Source organism: Epinephelus fuscoguttatus, linkage group LG17 (assembly GCF_011397635.1).
Source record: "Epinephelus fuscoguttatus linkage group LG17, E.fuscoguttatus.final_Chr_v1".
NCBI classification, from domain to species: domain Eukaryota; kingdom Metazoa; phylum Chordata; class Actinopteri; order Perciformes; family Serranidae; genus Epinephelus; species Epinephelus fuscoguttatus.
The window spans coordinates 19,206,562-19,225,438 of NC_064768.1; the positions used below are offsets into that span (position 1 = coordinate 19,206,562).

General features: G+C 39.5%; 1 protein-coding gene across 3 annotated transcripts; it reads right to left on the minus strand.

The window, feature by feature from the left end:
* Window positions 1-1,136: 1,136 nt before the first annotated feature.
* LOC125904508 (homocysteine-responsive endoplasmic reticulum-resident ubiquitin-like domain member 2 protein) lies at window positions 1,137-18,240 on the minus strand. 3 transcript variants are annotated; one of them, XM_049601955.1, is made up of 9 exons: window positions 18,162-18,240; window positions 17,379-17,693; window positions 16,094-16,171; window positions 14,506-14,616; window positions 14,056-14,186; window positions 11,475-11,588; window positions 11,095-11,382; window positions 10,742-10,856; window positions 1,137-2,295 (listed from the first exon to the last, which is right to left on the minus strand). In XM_049601955.1, exons 2-9 carry the CDS (start codon window positions 17,523-17,525, stop codon window positions 2,128-2,130), a joined length of 1,152 nt encoding a protein of 383 aa, XP_049457912.1. In that variant the 5' UTR covers window positions 17,526-17,693; window positions 18,162-18,240; the 3' UTR covers window positions 1,137-2,127. The 3 variants fall into 3 exon arrangements, with proteins under 3 accessions (XP_049457912.1, XP_049457913.1, XP_049457911.1); XM_049601956.1 differs by having other exon boundaries at window positions 11,134-11,382; window positions 14,506-14,619; XM_049601954.1 differs by having other exon boundaries at window positions 14,506-14,619.
* Between the last annotated feature and the right edge of the window lie 637 nt (window positions 18,241-18,877).

Here is an 18,877-nt window from a genome sequence, read left to right on the forward strand (position 1 = left end):
ATAACAGCCTGAGTTTTATGTCCACCTTACAGCAAATTATTGAGCTCATGGGAGCACACAGACTGAGGGTAAACTACCCCGATTTTATTCCAGCATTGACAATTGGTCTGTGACTATGGATTTGCTTGAAAGGTTGTTTGCTGTAGATCAGCTGTAGTAAGTCGCTGTGATCATGTATTGCTCTATGCATGAGTAAGAATCCAGAGAAAAACATTTAATACCACACGACTACACTACCAAGTTCTGGACAAGAAATCTTTTCGTTATCATCACTGCAGTATCCTGGACAATAATGTCCTTTTAAGCTGGGATAACACTGTAAAATTTCACAACGTAAATCTAGTTTTGAAAATTCTCCATGGTTTGGCTCCACCACCACCGCTGACTTTTTTTTTTACATTGAGCAGCAGACTGACCAGAGTGACCTCAACAACTACCCTCATTGTACCACTGAGAAAAAGTTCCTTCAGCCAGTCAGCCTTCTCAGTGCCAGCTGCCCAGTTCTGGAAGTCATTACCACCACACATTCGCAATATTGAAACACACAAAGCCTTCAAACACACTCTAAATATATGGTTAAAGGATAATCAGGCCTGCGATCACAATCAGTAGTCCATACTAATCCTATAATTCTGTCTATTTGCTTGCGTGCCTCTCTGCCTCCATGTTGCCTGCTTGACTGCCTATCTGCTTGTCTGTTTCACTTGTTTACATGTTGCTTAAATGTGCATTGCATTTTGTTTTGTATTGTTCTGTATTGCTTTGTTCCTGGTGTCCTGCCAATATGTTGCATGGCTACTAAGTTTTTCTGTTTGCCTGGTGTAGCCTACCTGCTGGCTGAAGCTTATTTTCCTGTCTTTTAATGTGCTTGATGTGCTTTCCATTGTGATTTATGTGCCACTTCTTGTCTTTCACTGTGTGTGTGTTATGCCTTCTCTTCTGATCCATGTGCTTTTATATGTACTGTATATTTTACTGTTATTACGAAATGTCTATTGTAATGTTTTTTTCCATTTAGCTGGCATGTAACACTTTGCCTGGGGACTGCAGTTGGAAACTAGCTACTCAGCTGAAACTGGCACATTTACAGAAATGTTCATGTGCACTGTCTCTGTACAAATAAACAAATAAATGAAATGAAAATAACTGAAGGTTTAATATCATTGGTACACAACATGTCGAAGGTAACAGCAGCCATTTTCACACACTCAAGAGGTGTAAGTTTTGTCCTGCACCAACTCTGAATTCTGGCAGTGCTTTATGTAACAGTAGGAAATTTTAAAGTGTCTCTTGTCGCTGTGTGCCACATGACTTCAATCCCAACAACATTCCTGTTTGATATTCCATTAAACTGTGGAAAATCAGTTCTTCACTCAGTTCTTTCAGGCTGTCAAAGAGTTAGTGGTACATTGTTTCACTTAAGTAAAAATCCCAATCTCTAGCAAACATCACAGCTATATGTACTTCCAACACAGTACACAATGTGTTCAGACACATTTTATAAACTCTCAGGCCAAAATCACTCACATCAATCATCACAAGCACTACATGTCTCAGGATTATTCACTGTAGTTCAGCTTTTGGACTAAGGTGGCCCATTTAAAATAAGATTTCTTATTTGGATACGTCCACCATTACAAAAAATCATTAAAATTCCAACAGAACCATTTCAACAAAGACTGCAACTTCTTACAAAGAAAAAAAAACAAGATTTAGGTTGTTAAATACAAGCATTATTTTTCTTTATACTGTAAATGTGCCTGCTGTCCCTATTTTATTAATTACAGAAACAATGCACTGGCAGACAATAATATTATTTTGACTATATTTACAAGGAATCACAAGCAATCCTTGTTTATAGCAGTTAAACTAATGTTCGTGTTAATTTTTGTATTTGTGCAGTCAAACACAACAACTTCCGTATCAAGTGACCATCGATCTCTTTTCAGGTTGGATCAGTCACTTGTATTTGGCTCAAAGTCTTAGATATGTAGTTAAGTACACTACTGGGAAACTATACCACTGTACTGCAACGGAAACAGTTTCCAGAGCAAGTAGGAGATTCATCCTCCTTCCTCCTCTTAAAGAAACTATGTGCCCTTGTGGAGAACTGTGGCAGCTCGTGGTTCAGTTAGCAGCATCTGGAGGTCCCTCTGGGATCAGTGACATGAAGAAGGTTATGATGAACGACCACGTGGAGGACAGAAAGCCTGTGTTTGGGGCGCTGTTTGGATCTTCTGCTCCTTCCTCCCCACTTTCCCCATCATCGTCTGAGCCATCATCCATCGCTCCCTCCTATAAAGGAAAGAGTAAATCTATAAGAGGACAATCAGGTGCGATACTGTTTGCTTCACACCGACATGCAGTGCACAAGGTTGGACATATTTGACTGTGGAAGGTGATACCTGCTATGTAAACTTGAGCAACAGCTCCTAAATGCAAATGTCTGACCAAGTCCGACTTATCATATGCAGATTAAGTATTTCAAAGGTGTCAGTGTCCATTTTGTTCCCTCATGAGTAGGGTTGGGACTCGTTAGGATTTTAACGATTCCAATTCCTTACCGATTCCTCTTACCGATTCCTACATTATATTCATTATACTTGTTAAACAAGTATATAATAAACACAAATGCAATCATACAAACACAAAAACTTTATTCTAACTGTTGCACAGTACAATTAGATGAAAATACACATTTGTGTGTGGTGTGTATTTCAGATTTAGAGCTTGTATCATCTCCCTGAGAATATATAACAACAAAAAGTGATTCTCTGATTTCTACAGTAACACTATTACCTCATATTAACCACAGCAATGTAAAAAAAAATACTTACATGCATTCGTGCTTGGGCACTGTTATTTACGTGACAACACTTGAACAGAACACACACACACACACACATTGGCTGTTTCGGACCTCCTGCCGCCCGCCTCCGCCTTGATTAAACGCTGAAAATAAAATAAAAGAGGGAGACTGGTGTCTCTTATTTTATCTTAATTTGTTATATTTCTCCCTCTCCCCTCGCTGGCAGCCTCGGGCCTACCGCCGCCCGCTCCCGTCTCAAACACGGAGGTCTCCCTCTCTGCTGAGCACCCACGGTGCACGCCTGGCCTGTTAAATAGCCATAACAACTGTGTCAACTGTGTGACACAAACTCAGTGCTTTAGTAATTTAATAATGACGGGCTCGGTCGGGTTCGGACAGAAATATGTGGCCCGTGTCGCACTCTAATGGGAATGCATGTGCTGTTTTTTTTTTGTTGTTTTTTTTTAACAATCTAGGAACCGTTTGCAGGAACCGTTACTCCAAATGTGATGGAACCGGTTCCGGAACCGGAACTTTGGACCCGGTTCCAAAAAAGAACCTGATCCGGAACCCAACCCTACTCATGAGGTCATCATGTAAACTAAATCAGGGGTGAAACAAATAGGCCTTTTTCACAGCAGACATCTTGTCATCATAGGAAAAGCGCAGGTGCTACTAATAACACTACTGATGGCTCTGTTCTATTGAAGTGCTGCAGTCAGAGTGACAGTGAGCTATCATGAAGGATACAAGGATCCTGAAGTCAAAGCAGCTAAATGGGATTCACTGGGACAGAGAGACTGGGTGGACTGTGTATATGGTCTAACATGGTGATGTTTTCTTAGAGTACATTTAGTATTTTTTCGCTTTGCTTACATTCTTTTGTGGATATACTTGTTTTTTCCTGCTAAAAGCTACAGAAAGTAGATCCTGGATACTTAAAAAGCATTGGGACCTTAATTTGTGAGAGATACAGAGGACTACTGCCATATTTTCACCACTTTTTCACAACTTTAGTACTGTGTGAGCAGGGCTGAGGCACAGTGCAAGCCTGAGTGGAGCTGACTTGTGAAGCAACCTGTAGCAACTTAGCTTGGTTTGCTAAGCTAATGGCTACATCCAGCCCTCCCGATGAAAACCAGCAACTTGTTTAGAAAGACAGGATCATTGCCTCCTTGGCTTAAGCACAAGGCTGTCATCAGCCTGCCTTTAGCAACAGGTTGGATTTATTGACAATTTTAATATTTTTTGGAACATAAAAAGCTGCTTCATGTGGATTCACCCAAACAACCTTGGCTCCAGATATCTTGGCTGCAACATACGTCACACCATCGAGTCATCTTATCAGAACATATATGCACTGATAAGCAGGAAGGTCAGCACACAGGGAGCAGACAGACAGACAGTTACTGCTCCAAAAACAACAACCGCCTCCCATGATAATGATGTCACGGTCTGTGACTCTGTCCTCCACATTACAAGAAACCTGCAGAGATTGTCTCTGTCCCAGAAAGAATGTCAAGAAAAGAAGAGATAGGACGGTCACCATGCCGCTTTCCCCCTTATACCGGCAATGTCACTCAGCCGGCGGCATGGCGAAAATAAAAACAACTGCAGAAAATCAAGGACAGTCAACCCATCAAATCTGATATGTATCTCATGTCAAACACAGTCTGTCTCTAAACTTATGCCAGATAATGTTTCACAACTAGCACTTCTAAATATCAGGTCTCTGGCTGGCAAATCCTTCTTAATCAATGATTTTATTAACAAGCACAAACTTGATTTTATGTTTTAAACTGAAACTTGGCTAGGTCAGGAAAATAGTGCAGCAGTTTTAATTGAGACAGCCCCTCCAAATTTTAGTTTCTTTAGTGAAGCAAGAATACATAAGAGAGGAGGCGGAGTTGCCACTCTGTTCAAGGACAGCTTCCAGTGTAAGCAAATATTTTATGGTCAATTTGACCCCTTTGAATATGTTGCCACTCGTCGAGCAATTTTAGTGACCATCTACAGACCCCCCAAATATGATGCAAGGTTTTTTGATGAGTTTGCCAAATTGCTGTCTATTGTGTGCATGGAATTTGACTGTGTTGTTTTAGTGGGAGATTTTAACATTCATGTTGATAATCTTACAGATGGGTGTGCTAAGGAACTGTTAAATATTCTGGATAACTTTGGGCTTTCTCAGCATGTCACAGAACCAACACATAACAGAGGACACATATTAGATCTAATTATTTCCAAAGGTCTTAATATCTCTGAGGTTGTGGTGAACGATGTCGCTTTATCTGACCATTACTGTGTTTCATTCAAAATGACCACCCTTGCTAATCCTATGAAAAGTGAAGCAGAGGTGATCAGAAAGCGTTATATAAATGATAACACCTGTGCATTATTTACCCTGGGTTTTACACCATCACAAACCCTGCCCTCAGCTCTAGTTGATGACCTTGTAAGCAGTTTTAGTTCCAATGTTATGACTGTTATTTATTCTATCGCCCCAATTAAGACCAAAGTTATGTCAGGCAGGAAAAAGGCACCCTGGAGAAACACCACACTGGTTAAAGAATACAAAAGAGTATGTAGACAAGCTGAACGCAGGTGGCGAAAAAACAAACTCCAGGTATATTACGACATTTATAAATAGAGTCTTCACAACTATAACCAGGAACTGAAGAATGCAAGGCAATCATATTTTTCAGAGATTATCAATAGAAACAGCAATAATGCCCGCACACTTTTTTCTGTAGTGGACAGACTGACCAACCCCACAGCATCACTCCCTCCTGAACTGTTGTCTAACAAATCATGTAATGACTTTGCAGCCTTCTTCACAAACAAAATATTACAGATAAAACAGGCAGTGTGCAGCTCCAGCTAAGGAATGATAACACTTGTGCCTTCCTGTCCTCTGGTTAATCTAGGACATTTTAGCCTCCTAGATTACACAACTCTAACAGAAACGGTTTCATAATTAAAGCCCACAACATGCTGCCTTGATATTCTGCCTTCACACTTTTTTAAAACCATTTTAACTGCATAGCTCCAGATGTACTGCAGATAATAAATACTTCTCTTAAAGCAGGCCAGTTTCCCCAGGCCTTGAAAACTGCAGTAATAAAACCTCTCCTAAAAAATCAAATCTGGACGCCACAACAATTAGTAACTATAGGCCAATATCAAATCTGCCATTTTTGGGGAAAATAACTTAAAGTGTTGTCTTTCAGCAAATCCATACTTTTATGATGCAAAACAATCTTTTTAACACATTTCAGTCTGGATTTCGGCCACATCACAGCACTGAGACTGTACTTATCAAAGTCTTAAATGATATTCATCAGAATAATGACGCATGCAAATCCTCTGTCCTGGTATTACTAGATCTCAGTGCTGCATCTGATACAGTTGATCATAATATACTACTTAGCAGATTGGGAAAGTGGGTGGGACTCACCGGCACTGTGCTACAATGGTTCAAATCTTACTTACAAGATAGGGACTTTTTTGTGTCAATTGGTAACCATGAATCTGAGCGAACTACGATCACATGTGGGGTTCCTCAAGGGTCCATTCTCAGACCACTTCTATTCAACATCTATATGCTACCCCTAGCCCAGATTATGGAACATCACAACATCTCCTATCATACGTATGCCGACGACACACAATTCTATATCTCAGTGTCATCACACGACTACAATCCCTTACTCTCATTGAGTAACTGTATTCATCAAATCAATGACTGGATGTGCCAGAATTTTCTCCAGCTAAATCCAGAAAAGACAGAGGTATTAATTTTTGGCCCTAGAAATGAAAGGGCAAAGATCAGCGCCCACCTTGGCTCTATGTCATTGACAGCTACAAATCAAGCCAGAAATCTTGGTGTTATTATTGACTCAGACCTGAACTTCAACAGCCATTTGAAGTTTATTACTAAATCTGCCTATTACCACCTGAAAAATATAGCTAAAATTAAGGGGTTTCTGTCTAAACAAGACATGGAAAAACTTATTCATGCATTCATTTTTAGTAGGTTGGATTATTGCAATGGCTTATTTACAGGCCTTAACAAAAAATCAATCAGACGGCTGCAGCTGATTCAGAACGCTGCCGCCAGAGTCCTTACAAACACCAGGAAACTGGACCATATTACACCGGTCATTAAATCGCTACACTGGCTTCCTGTGAGTCAAAGAATAGATTTTAAAATCTTACTGCTGGTCTACAAAAATGGTCTCGGACCAAAATACATGCTTGATCTATTGGTTCCCTACGAAGCATCCAGACCCCTTAGGTCATCTGGAATAGGTTCGTTGTGTGTTCCAAGAACAAGAACCAAGCAAGGTGAGGCAGCATTCAGTTATTATGCTCCTCACCTGTGGAACAAACTTCCTGTAGATCTGAGGTCTGCTCAAACTGTCAGCTCCTTTAAATCAGGGCTAAAAACACTATTGTTTACTGAAGCGTACTCTTAGATAAATACTAACCTGCTGTATTCTACTGCCCGTACTTTTTAACTACACATTATTCTACTTCTTTTCTTATCCTGACTGTTCAATGTATTGAGCCTGTTTTTATTTTATGTTACTGTATTTTATTATTATCACTATCATTCTCAATTTCTATTTCCCTTCTTAATCGACTGTTTCTATTGTTTTAAATTGTGTCTTGTTGCTTTTAATGTCTCTGTAAAGCACTTTGAATTGCCTTGTGTTGAATTGTGCTATACAAATAAACTTGCCTTGCCTTACATTTTCACTAACCTAATTTTTACTTTTATTCAAGTGCATTTTCACGCAGGGACTTTTACTCGAGTAACATTGTTTTAAAGTATCTACTTTTACTTAAAGGGATAGTTCATTTTTTAAGTTGGCTTGTATGGGGTATTTAGCCTATACATAGACAGTATATCAAATACAGTAAGATGGCAGTCAGCATGCCCCCAGTTTGGAGAAACAGATTGGAGTCCAACAAGGAAGCTAAGCTATGTACTGCTGTGGAGAGGTTAGCAACAAAACGTATTTTAGCCACCTAAAAAAGTCCCACCTAAAAGCATCAACATTAGTTTAAGTGTATGCTATATCGTCAGTATTTTCACATCTTTATCTTAATATCAGACAGTGATTTATTCTTCACTTCAAAGCCAGACTATCAAGAAAAACAGTGATTATCAATACTGAATACAGGAGCTGCTGGTCTACTGCTACCTCAATCAGTTATTTTGTTTGTGCTATTGTGACTTTGGTGTTTAAAAGGATTACTTCAGTTAGTGAACACAAGTCACACATTATACAAACTAACTAACTGATCAAAGCAGAGAAACCAGCAGCTCTCATGTTCAACAAGGTAAAATTACTTTTTTCCCCAATGGAGTTTGGCAGCTCTGACAAGAACATAGATGGAGAACTGAAGCTGTTAACTATGGCAAGCCGTTTTAACATTTAATCGCTAGACCGGATATTCATTGCTGATATCTGCAACATAATTTTGCCTACTCAAAACTCTTATTCAAGATATCTGTAATTCGATTTTGCCTAGTCAAAACTACAGTTACAGATATCTGTAATTCAGTTTTGACTAGTAAGATTCAAACTATTTTTGCCATTCATGTGTATGGGGTTTGTCATTATAGATATCTCCAATGTAGTTGCGGATATCTGCAATTGTTATTGCGGATATCTGCAACTGAATTGTGGATATCTGTAATTCCAGTTTGAGATATCTACAATTTAATTTTGACTAGTCATAATTCAAGTTCAAGATATCTTTAATTATCATCAATTGAAGATATCTACATGGTCCTTTCTAGATATCTTGAACTGAGTTTCAGATAGTCAGAATGACGTTGTAGATATCTTGAATTCGAATTATGACTAGTCAAAATGGCGTTGTAGATATCTGTAACTGAATTATGACTAGTCAAAATGACGTTATAGATATCCGCAACTGAATTATGACTAGTCAAAATGACGTTGTAGATATCTTGAATTCGAATTATGACTAGTCAAAATGGCGTTGTAGATATCTGTAACTGAATTATGACTAGTCAAAATGACGTTATAGATATCCGCAACTGAATTATGACTAGTCAAAATGACGTTGTACATATCCGCAACTGAATTATGACTAGTCAAAATGACGTTGTAGATATCTGTAACTGAATTATGACTAGTCAAAATGACGCTGTAGATATCCGCAACTGAATTATGACTAGTCAAAATGGCGTTGTAGATATCTGTAACTGAATTATGACTAGTCAAAATGACGTTGTAGATATCTCAAACTGGAATTATAGATAGTCATAATGTAATTGTAGATATCTATATTGACAAACCCCATACACATGAATGGCAAAAATAGTTTGAATCTTACTAGTCAAAACTGAATTACAGATATCTGTAACTGTAGTTTTGACTAGTCAGAATGACGTCATAGATATCTGTAATTCAGTTTTGACTAGTCAAAATGACATTACAGATATCTGTAATTCAGTTTTGACTAGTCAGAATGACGTTACAGATATCTTAAATTAAAATTCATACTAGTCACAATGGCATTACTACTAGTCAAAATGACGTTATAGATATCTATAATGGTAATTCCGGATAGTCGGACTTAGTGATTAAATGTTAAAACGGCTTGCCATAGTTAACAGCCTCCCCGCCAGAATAGGCTGTCTGATGGACAGGTAAAGCTGTAAAAAATACTCTCTATATAGAGTAAGTTTAAACTGATGTTGATTTTCTTTTAGGTGGTTAAAAAGCATTTTATTACTGAACCCCTCCACTGCAATACATTGCTTAGCTTCTGTATCCACCATCCACTGTATGTAATATACTGTCTATGGATACGTACCCTGTACAACCCCACAGCAAAAAACCTGAACTATCTTCTAACCACTTATCCTCTTGAGGGTCGCGGGGGGGCTGGAGCCTATCCCAGCTGATATTGGGCGAGAGGCCAGGTACATCCTGGAAAGGTTGCCAGACTATCACAGGGCTGACATATAGAGACAGACAACCATTCACGCTCACATTCACACCTACGGACAATTTAGAGTTATCAATTAACCTAGTCCCCAATCTGCATGTCTTTGGGAGGAAGACAGGAAGCCGGAGTGCCCGGAGAGAACCCACGCTGACATGGGGAGAACATGCAAACTCTGCACAAAGGGGCTCCCACACCCGGGATTGAACCGGCAACCCTCTTGCTGTGAGGCAACAGTGCTAACCACCACACTACCGTGCCGCCCCACCTGAACTATCCCCTTAAGTATAATATTCTGGTACTCTTTTCATCCCTGCCATTTGGCGTGCTTTTATTTTTATCTTGCCTTGTCATTACATCTACAAATAGCGATGACTTTATTTATTGCATAAATAATCTGCCAGTTCTCTTTTCCTTTAGCTGACCATTTAGGTTATAAAATGGCAGAAACTTTGTGCCATTTTATATATATTTATAAAATATATATTTATATATTTTTATAACCATAACCTTATAACCATAGCCTGTTTTTCTGTTTTTTTTTTTTTGTTTGTTTGTTCTGACAGACAATCTATAGCATAAAGATATAACTTTAAAATGATATGATCCTCACCTTGAGAAACTTGGACCACCAAATGTTTGGCCATTGTGCTTAATAAATTGTTTAAATGATTAATCTATTATGAAAATGTTGGGTGATAATCCAACCCTACTTTTAACTTTAACTCAGCTATTTAATGCATCTACATTGTAACTGTAACCGAACAGGGAGTGTGTTTCTAAGTATTTGTACCATTCTGCAAAAACCCTTTAAATATCTGGAACCTTGTACTTCGTCAGTTAATGACTTGCACTGCAGATAGAATCTTGTGTTACAGATAAAAGTCCCATCAGCCGTGGCTAATGTTCTTGGCAAAGCCAAGATGGATGACAGGCAGCTACCGTTTCCTGTAAGTCGTGGTTTTGTGGCTCTCCCTCCATATCGTCCTCATTGACTCTGTCTCCAGGAAGCTGGAGTTCATTCTCCAGGTTGAAGGGAAACCAGCCAGCCTGATGCCTGCAGACACAAACAACCAACTGACGTCACAAACTTTGCACATCCTGCCAATAACAAATAATATCATTATCCATCAAAATAAAATATACTTATGAGTAATATGAGAGTTGTTTAAGGGTCTATCTGCCAATGTGCAGGGGATAACAAATTAAATTTCTTCTTTAAGACTGTTCTGATGTAGTTGCAGTGAGACAAAAAGCTCTGCCAAATCAATTTACAGCAGCATAACAGCACTCACAGGTAAAGCACCAGCATAGCCATTATCACCATGACAAACCGGCTGAAGGAGGAGTAGAAGTAGACTATACTAAGCAAGATCGCGGCACGTGAAAATGTGTACACCCAGTCCAGCCAATCCCGGTTCAGCTCTTCCTCGTTCAGAATCTCCCCTCCCTGGGCGTTCATCTGGACTTCCGGGTTGCCGTGGCGATCTGCCTGAGGCCTCTGGCTCAGCGGGTCAGCCTGGTTAGAGTGAGTTGAGGGCTGGTCTGGCCTGAGGTGTTGAGAGGAGGCAGCCAGTAACTGACTGGAAAGGCACAGGGAGGAGAAGAGAATAGTACTCTTTTAATTTGCCAGGACTGAGGCTCAGTAAACCTTCTGAAATAGGATGGAACTTACTAATGCATGTAATACTGCTGGGCGTACAACTGCTGCCACCACATTAGTGTCATGGGGTTGTAATAAGTGGGCATGGTTGTGGGAGGAGTTGACTGTGGGGAGTAATGATTCCAGCTGGAAATAGAAACACTGCATTAGAAAAACAGTGACATTTAACCTGTCCACACATGCACACACACACACACACATAGTAACTTGACATGAACCACAACTTGACATGAACCACAACTGTCAAAGAGGCTAAATTTGCACTCAGGGTTCCTACACATTTGGAATTTCAAAATTCCATACTTTTCCATACCCTAATTTCCAGACTTCTCTGCGTTTTTTTTTCCAGAGAATATGTGACATCTGAGTAAATATGTCAGTGTATCATATTTCACATCATATTTAATTATTCTTAATAGGCGATTGTAGCCGAGTACCATAATGACATGCAAATAAAAACTCAGGTAAGTTCAATGTCTGGGCTGAGGCAAAAAGGTTGGGACTCTGGGTGCAAGCGATGCAGTAACGAGACGTCAGTGATTTTTCCTTTCATGTGGCTCAGAATCACCTTCTCCCCCATGTTGGCGATGTCAAATGATTTCACACAAAGCTTGCATCTAGCTCTGTGTGTGAATTGGGAATCCTTGACCAACCAGTATTTATATACGGCATTGTCAAGCCTTCCATCCAAAAACTTGCATCTACCCATTGTGAATCACGTCAAACTCGTCTTCTTGTCGAAGGTGCAGTGTTGGAGTGAAACTTGATACCTGGGGGGCTGGAGGAGGGTCATGGGACAGCGGAGTGGGCATACCACTTGTCAATCAGGTAAAAGGGGCGGTATGTTTTCTGAGACGTTTGCTCTCACACAAACTGTGCTTGGCCCGGCATAAAACACGATCTGGACTGATTAAATTATTTTTGGAAATACCTAATTTTCTATTTTAGAAAACAGTATTTTAGAACAGTGGTAACAGTCTGGAAACATAAATATTTTTCCATACTTTATTTTTCATTTTCCATACTTTTTAATACCTGGAAACTGATCTAATTAATTTCCATACTTTCCATACTTTACATACTTGCGTAGGAACCCTGTGTACTGTCAAATAAACTAAACTAATTATATCAACCAAATAGCAACTCTGTATTACTATAGCCATTTTCAGACATGTAATAATAACAAAAGGGGACCTGTTATACTTTTCAGTATTTGTGTCCAATAAGTTATAGTAATAAGCTTCAAATACTGACATAAATATATGTAGAAGTCACCCATGTGAGCAAAAAGGTTTCCTAATGTTTTGGACGTTCTGTTTCCAACAGTTTTTTTTGTACTACAATATGACATCATGGCGTGTTGGATTTCTTTATATGGTCATCTGTTCATGTTGTTAATTCCTCCCTGATTTCAGATCACAATCCTGCTGGAACATGTCTAGTTGAGTGTAGAAACTTTTATTTATGATTTTTCACAGTTAAAAGTGCTGCTTTTCTCTGTAACAATCATTCTCCTGGCTGCAATGACACTCAGTACATTTACATGCAGCTTGAGAAAATCGAATTATTGGCTTAGTCCGACTGAAACAGGACTTTGACACGCATGTAAACAGCTTAGTATCTGAAATTGGACTATCCATAGCGCGACTAACACACCTGGATAATTCGATTGAAAATCAAACTATTGCTGCATGTATAGTCGGACTCAGCTTTCTGCACATGCACCACTTTTTCTTTCGCAGGCTTTCACCCCTAAAAAGAAGGAGATAATGTAGCAGCACTTCAGTAACTACCGGAAAAACAAACAAGCAAACACTATGGCAACTGAGAAGCCCAAGACACACTTCTGGACGGACGTGGAAACTACATTCATGCTCCGACAGCTAGCATCATTAGATTCCTATTCGGGTCAACCGGAACTAGTTCAATACGCACTATATTAAAAAGGACAAAGCACCACCTATCGAGGCGGAGTCAGACGTACTTGGTCAGAAATTCAATTTTCTCTTCTGCATGTATTCTCAGACAAGACGAGAAGTCCGAGCTTAGCTCGACTACTGCGTGCATGTAAATTTACTAACTATAGAGATGCCGAGAGAACCAGAAACACTGACCAATCAGAGCAGGCTTTTTTCAGGAGGAGGGCTGAAAGTGAACACTAAAACAGAGCATCTTAGACAGAGGGTGAGTACAGGTGTTTCAGCACAGACCGCATGAGGAAAATACTGTAAGTGCATTTTGACCATTAAAGCATGTAAACATGTTCTTGTAGAAACCTTAAATACATATACGGACCTGAAAATAGGTTATATTTAATACAAAACAGCTCACTTCATCTATGCGTTTACGTTTTTTGGCTTCTCATTCACATATAGGTGTCTTTTACATTAATGTTCCTTGTGGCTTAATTCAGTCATTACAGGACTTTTCTTGGAGAGAGCAGCAATGCTCATGTGATATTTGGCACCTAAATTATCCATAGGTGTGGCTTTATCCACAAAAATCTTTACCTGCTGTGGTGAATCACCTTCCTTAATACCCTTTAAGTCTACACTATAGCAGATATCAAACTTTCACTGGCTCAAAAGCTTACCTGTGCATAAATTGCGGATACATCTGGTGGTAAGGCAAAGGTCCAGTTCGCTGTCCTAGTCCATCACTGCTCTCTCCTGTGGATGACTGGCTGCGTTGACCAGTGGATGGAGCAGCAGAGTTCTGAAGGGGCTGTAACCAGAATAAAAAAAGGTTCCAGGCTTATGATGTCTTTAACAACTGGCAAATGGACTACTGATGAAAATTAGCCTCACGGCTATTTTGGGTGCATTCACATTTTTGTTAAAATGTTGATTAATGTACGTTGTCCCTTTTCAAATAAACAAATAAATTAAACTAAACTAAACTATGATTCATCTTGAAAGAAAAGCAAGTGGCCTTTTTTAAATCCTCAGAGAGGTGAAGATTACAGCACTGAGCTGGATGATGAAAGGAAATGTACTGCTGATGAAATGAATGGAAAGGTGTGATGAGTGCATGGCTGACCCACCGTGGGACCGGCTGAATTCTCCTGTGGCTTGTTACTGCGGCTACGGGGGGGCTTCGGGGAGCTGGGAGGGGTTCGTGAGGCGCACACCAGATGGAGCATATGGTATTCATCCTGCTGTAGAAGCAAATACAGCTCATTAAACAGTCCAAGTACTGCATGTACAAAGAAAATAAAGATAAACTTCTGAACTTCATGGTTGTACAGTTCATCATTTAAGAAATTTAAAACACTTGAAAAAAATTCTAAATCTACTTTTTGGACATTTGCTTTAACAATTGAAGTTAAAAGAAAGAGTTATATTTATGATATATTCATATCAGTATAATACTGGTAAGTGATATACAGATGAGTCTAACAACACTGACTTTCTCTGGACTATCACACTTGATAGTAGTGACTTTAGCAGATAGCATTTTTGCATCAGTCAATCTAACTGTTGATTACAAAGCTATAGATCCCTAATATGCATCTGAACTAAGCTATAGCTAAAACCATAGCTCCTGCACGCTGCTGTACCAGCCTCCATTCTTCTGTGACAGCTTTCCACCAGGTTTTGGAAACTGGCTGCAGGAGTTTGCTCCCATTCAGCCACAAGAGCATTAGTGAGGTCAGCCAGCGGTGATGTTGGGTGATAAGGCCTGGCTCACAGTCCATGTTGCAATTTCAGAGGTGTTTGAGGGGTGTGAGGTCAGAGCTCTGTGTGGTACAGTCAAGCTAGTCCTGACCAAACTGGGAAAACTATTTTCCAATCTCCATAGACCTCACTTTGTGCATAGGGGCACTGAGTTTTACCTCAGTTGGTGTGCTCTCCCGTGGTCTAGATCGTTTAGTGTAAGGTGGTCATAAAACTCAGTCCAAGTCAGTCTTTTCTCTCATCTTGACATTCCGACAAAATCAAACATGTTTAATACGATCATAAGTTTTAGTCTTGGCTCATGCAAATACTGAAGTTCAAAGCTATTGACAACAACTAATAGCTGCGCTCCCTCTAGCACCAAACAAAAAGCAGCAGACTGGGTAGACGGTATACATGGAGGGGACAGCAGGGAAGCGCAAGAATGTAAACAAGTCTCGGTTCTCTCGTACTGTGGAAAATGAGGAGAAATTGGCAGAGTTGTGGTGTTAACAAAAGTCTGTATTTAATTCTGTGTGTATCTGATCCACCAACCAGCACATATTTCAGTGGGAAACATCTCATCCCTACGGTCTCCTACCAATAAAACAGCGCAGCTAACAAACGGCTGGTAGTGAGTTGAGGCGATATAATCCAAAATGTACAGTTTGCACACAGATACAGTTTATGTCTCTAGATTATACTGATGCAATGACAAAAATACTGTGGACACACGACGCCTTTTATCTTGCGTTTCTAGAGTTATGTGTTTTTGCGGACAAGTAAAGAATTGTTAATACATCATATTTTATAAAGGGAGTTTGGCAAAACATTGCGACTTAGCTCAAACCATGAGAGAGTTTGACAGAGGTGTCCACATACCTACATAATGCATGCAGTTGGTTTAAACAGAGAATTAGGCAGCCTGTGTGCTTCTTAATATTAGCTTTAGAATGATTAAACTAGAGAAATTACCTTTCTGAGCACATCTTTTAAGGTAAAGTGATCCAAAAGCAGCTTCCCAGAATACACCAGCCTCTGGTCTTTGGAGCTCTAAAAAAACAAAATTAAAAGGATAATTGGGTTACAGGAGAATGCATTGTAGCAAACAAGTGCAGAATACAGTTCTTTGCCCCTCTCAAACATTTCTTATTAATACTGACAACAAATGTCAACTACAACAATAAGCAGGAAAACAGGTCCACATCACCACATCAAAAGGCTGAGCATTTGTGTGAGGTAGTAATGAGGATGAGATTATAGTAACCTCAATAGGAATAAGTGGGCTTTATGGGTGGATTAACCCAGCAGTGCAACAAGGTCAGAGTGTGTCCTCTTAAAGCCTACATTAACTGTACGACCATTCAACAATTTTAATTGCCTTTTTTTAAATCCTGGCCAAGTTGGAATGGAGAACCTTTAATTTTTGGTTCTAGATGCCTGATTCTTAAACATGCCACTGTTATTGTCTCCTAAACTACACTAACAAGAGTGCAGCCCTTACAGAGATTACCTCAGAGAGCAGTCTGACCCTTTGTGTTTACAAAGATTGCATCATGAAATGGAGCAAAGTCAGATTAGCAGCAGCACAATAAAGCAAGAATCTTAACACCTTCCTTTTATTGTGACGTCAAATCTACAGACTCGAAGGCTCTTTCAGCTAATATGACTCTGAAAACCTGACTTATATAGATAGATTAATGGTCTGTGTCACTTTTATTATAATCAAAAAGTATCGCAAAGGAAGTGTAGAAGAATTCAAACAGCAAGAAGAGTTCAATCAGAAAATGTTGGCTACAATACCAGCCAAGTCCCTTTCCTCTACACTCGCTCTGAATGGCGCTGTAAGTCTTGACATTGAACAAGAGGCAACAATAATAGACCTTATCTTACACAGCTCACTTCTTGGGTTTAAATTCTACAAAAATCATACATACCATCCCGCAGAGGGCTGACGATGCATACCAAGTAACTTAGTCAACAGTTTGTGTCAGGCTGGGAACATTTCTTACATGTTAATGTCACCAGTTTCTCACTCAACATGCTTCTTGCCACAGTATGCTGTTAAACTACCCACTACAGGCCAAAAAAACACAACACATACCAGATGTAACTTCTTCCTGTGATTCTACAAAGGTGATCAGCTGACTTAAGTGACAGAGGAAAGTAGGATGGAGCATAGAGGCACAGAAATAGGCCCTGGCATTAATTCATGTTCTCATCTCAGCAGCTTTAGATAGACTGGGACACAAATACTCACTGGTTTGCTTGGGTATACATCTGACAGGTGTGCTTTGAGTTTCTCTACAGTCCAGTTCTGGCAACAGTTGATGGTCTGGTCATTGTACTTCTGGTTGGGTGCCCTGATGACAAGGGTGACAGGACTGTCCACAACACCTTGATCCATAACTTGAAACCATTTGTCTCCAGTGGATAACAGAGGGTGAAGACTACAGTTCCTCTAGTTTTCTAATGTGTTTCTGACGCCATCGGAACGAAGCTTTAATGTTATTGTAAAGTCTGGTGTTTATCTACAGCTGCAAGGTGTTTACTTGAGATGGTTTACAGCTGGTGCCTAAGGAGAGAAAGAAAACAGGAGGTCAGCGTGATCCCAATATCATTAGTTAGATATATTCCGTTACATATGAGTGATCTGTGCCACTGCCAGACAAACAAATTAAGCATTGCATCGTTACTGTAATATTATCCATTAGTGGTGTGAATGCGGTGTGTCCTCTTAGATATGTCTAACCAGACAAACGTCTAACGTTAATTTCAGCTACACTCTTATAACAAGCTCGTACCGATAGATATACACCTTGCTGCATCTATGACATAAAATAAAATTTTCCATCAGCACCGGTTAGGAGTATTTAACAACCGGCTAAGCTAACGTTAGCCTCAGTAGGTCTCTGCTACTAATGTCAGTCATTTGGAGCTGAAAAAGTTGTTAGCTAGCATACTCAGCTCGACAGATTAAATCGCTCTGGTTTTATAAAGATGTTCGTCTCAAACAGAGACGTAATATATCTTGTTTGCCTACCTTGTTTACCTCCGGTGACCGAAAGACACAGCCTACTTTAACTCCAAGCCCCTGACTGAACCTGGGTGTTGGTCTTCTTCGTTGGATTTCAGAATGTAGTCGACACTCACTGTTTATGGCGCATTACCACCACCCACTGGTAGAAGTGTGCGTTACAGCAGGGACATGATGACAAAAGCAAGTGTTTGGGTAATGACCATAAAGATATTTTTTTATGCAGACTATGGCCAGGATTAAATATAATAAATAAGCAATTACATGAATGAATTGGAATATCCCAATATTTATATTTTTGACTGACTAATTAGTCAACAGAACCACAACGTACATCCTCCAAATTAGCAATGAAAAAAGAATTAACACCACTCTAAAACAAAAACATTATTGCCTTCATGAATGCAAGATTTATTGGATGGCTGTTGTGTTAGACTATATTCCTATTAACTTCTGTTTTTGTACCTAATAAATTGGAAGCGGAGTGTATTTTTACAGGCAGTTTTTCTGAATCTACTCATGCAATTATGGCCTTAAATGGAGAAGAAGATTGGAAACAATAAAACACAAACATATGAATTAAGAACATAAAGACTGAATCACTGACTGCCTGACTGAGTGATTGATTAGGGCTGGGATGTGTCATGATGGACCACGGTTTATTGCAGTTGAAGTGATTCAATTTGACTGCCATTTGGTATTGGCACAGAATATTACACCTA

Coding starts and splice junctions, on each gene's coding strand:
- LOC125904508 (XM_049601954.1), bottom strand. CDS start 17,525: ATGGATCAAGGTGTTGTGGACAGTCCTGTCACCCTTGTCATCAGGGCA. Junction 16,172..17,378: donor ATGTATACCCAAGCAAACCA/GTGAGTATTTGT, acceptor TTGTTTTTTTAG/AGCTCCAAAGACCAGAGGCT. Junction 11,589..14,055: donor TATCCGCAATTTATGCACAG/GTAAGCTTTTGA, acceptor TTCTATTTCCAG/CTGGAATCATTACTCCCCAC.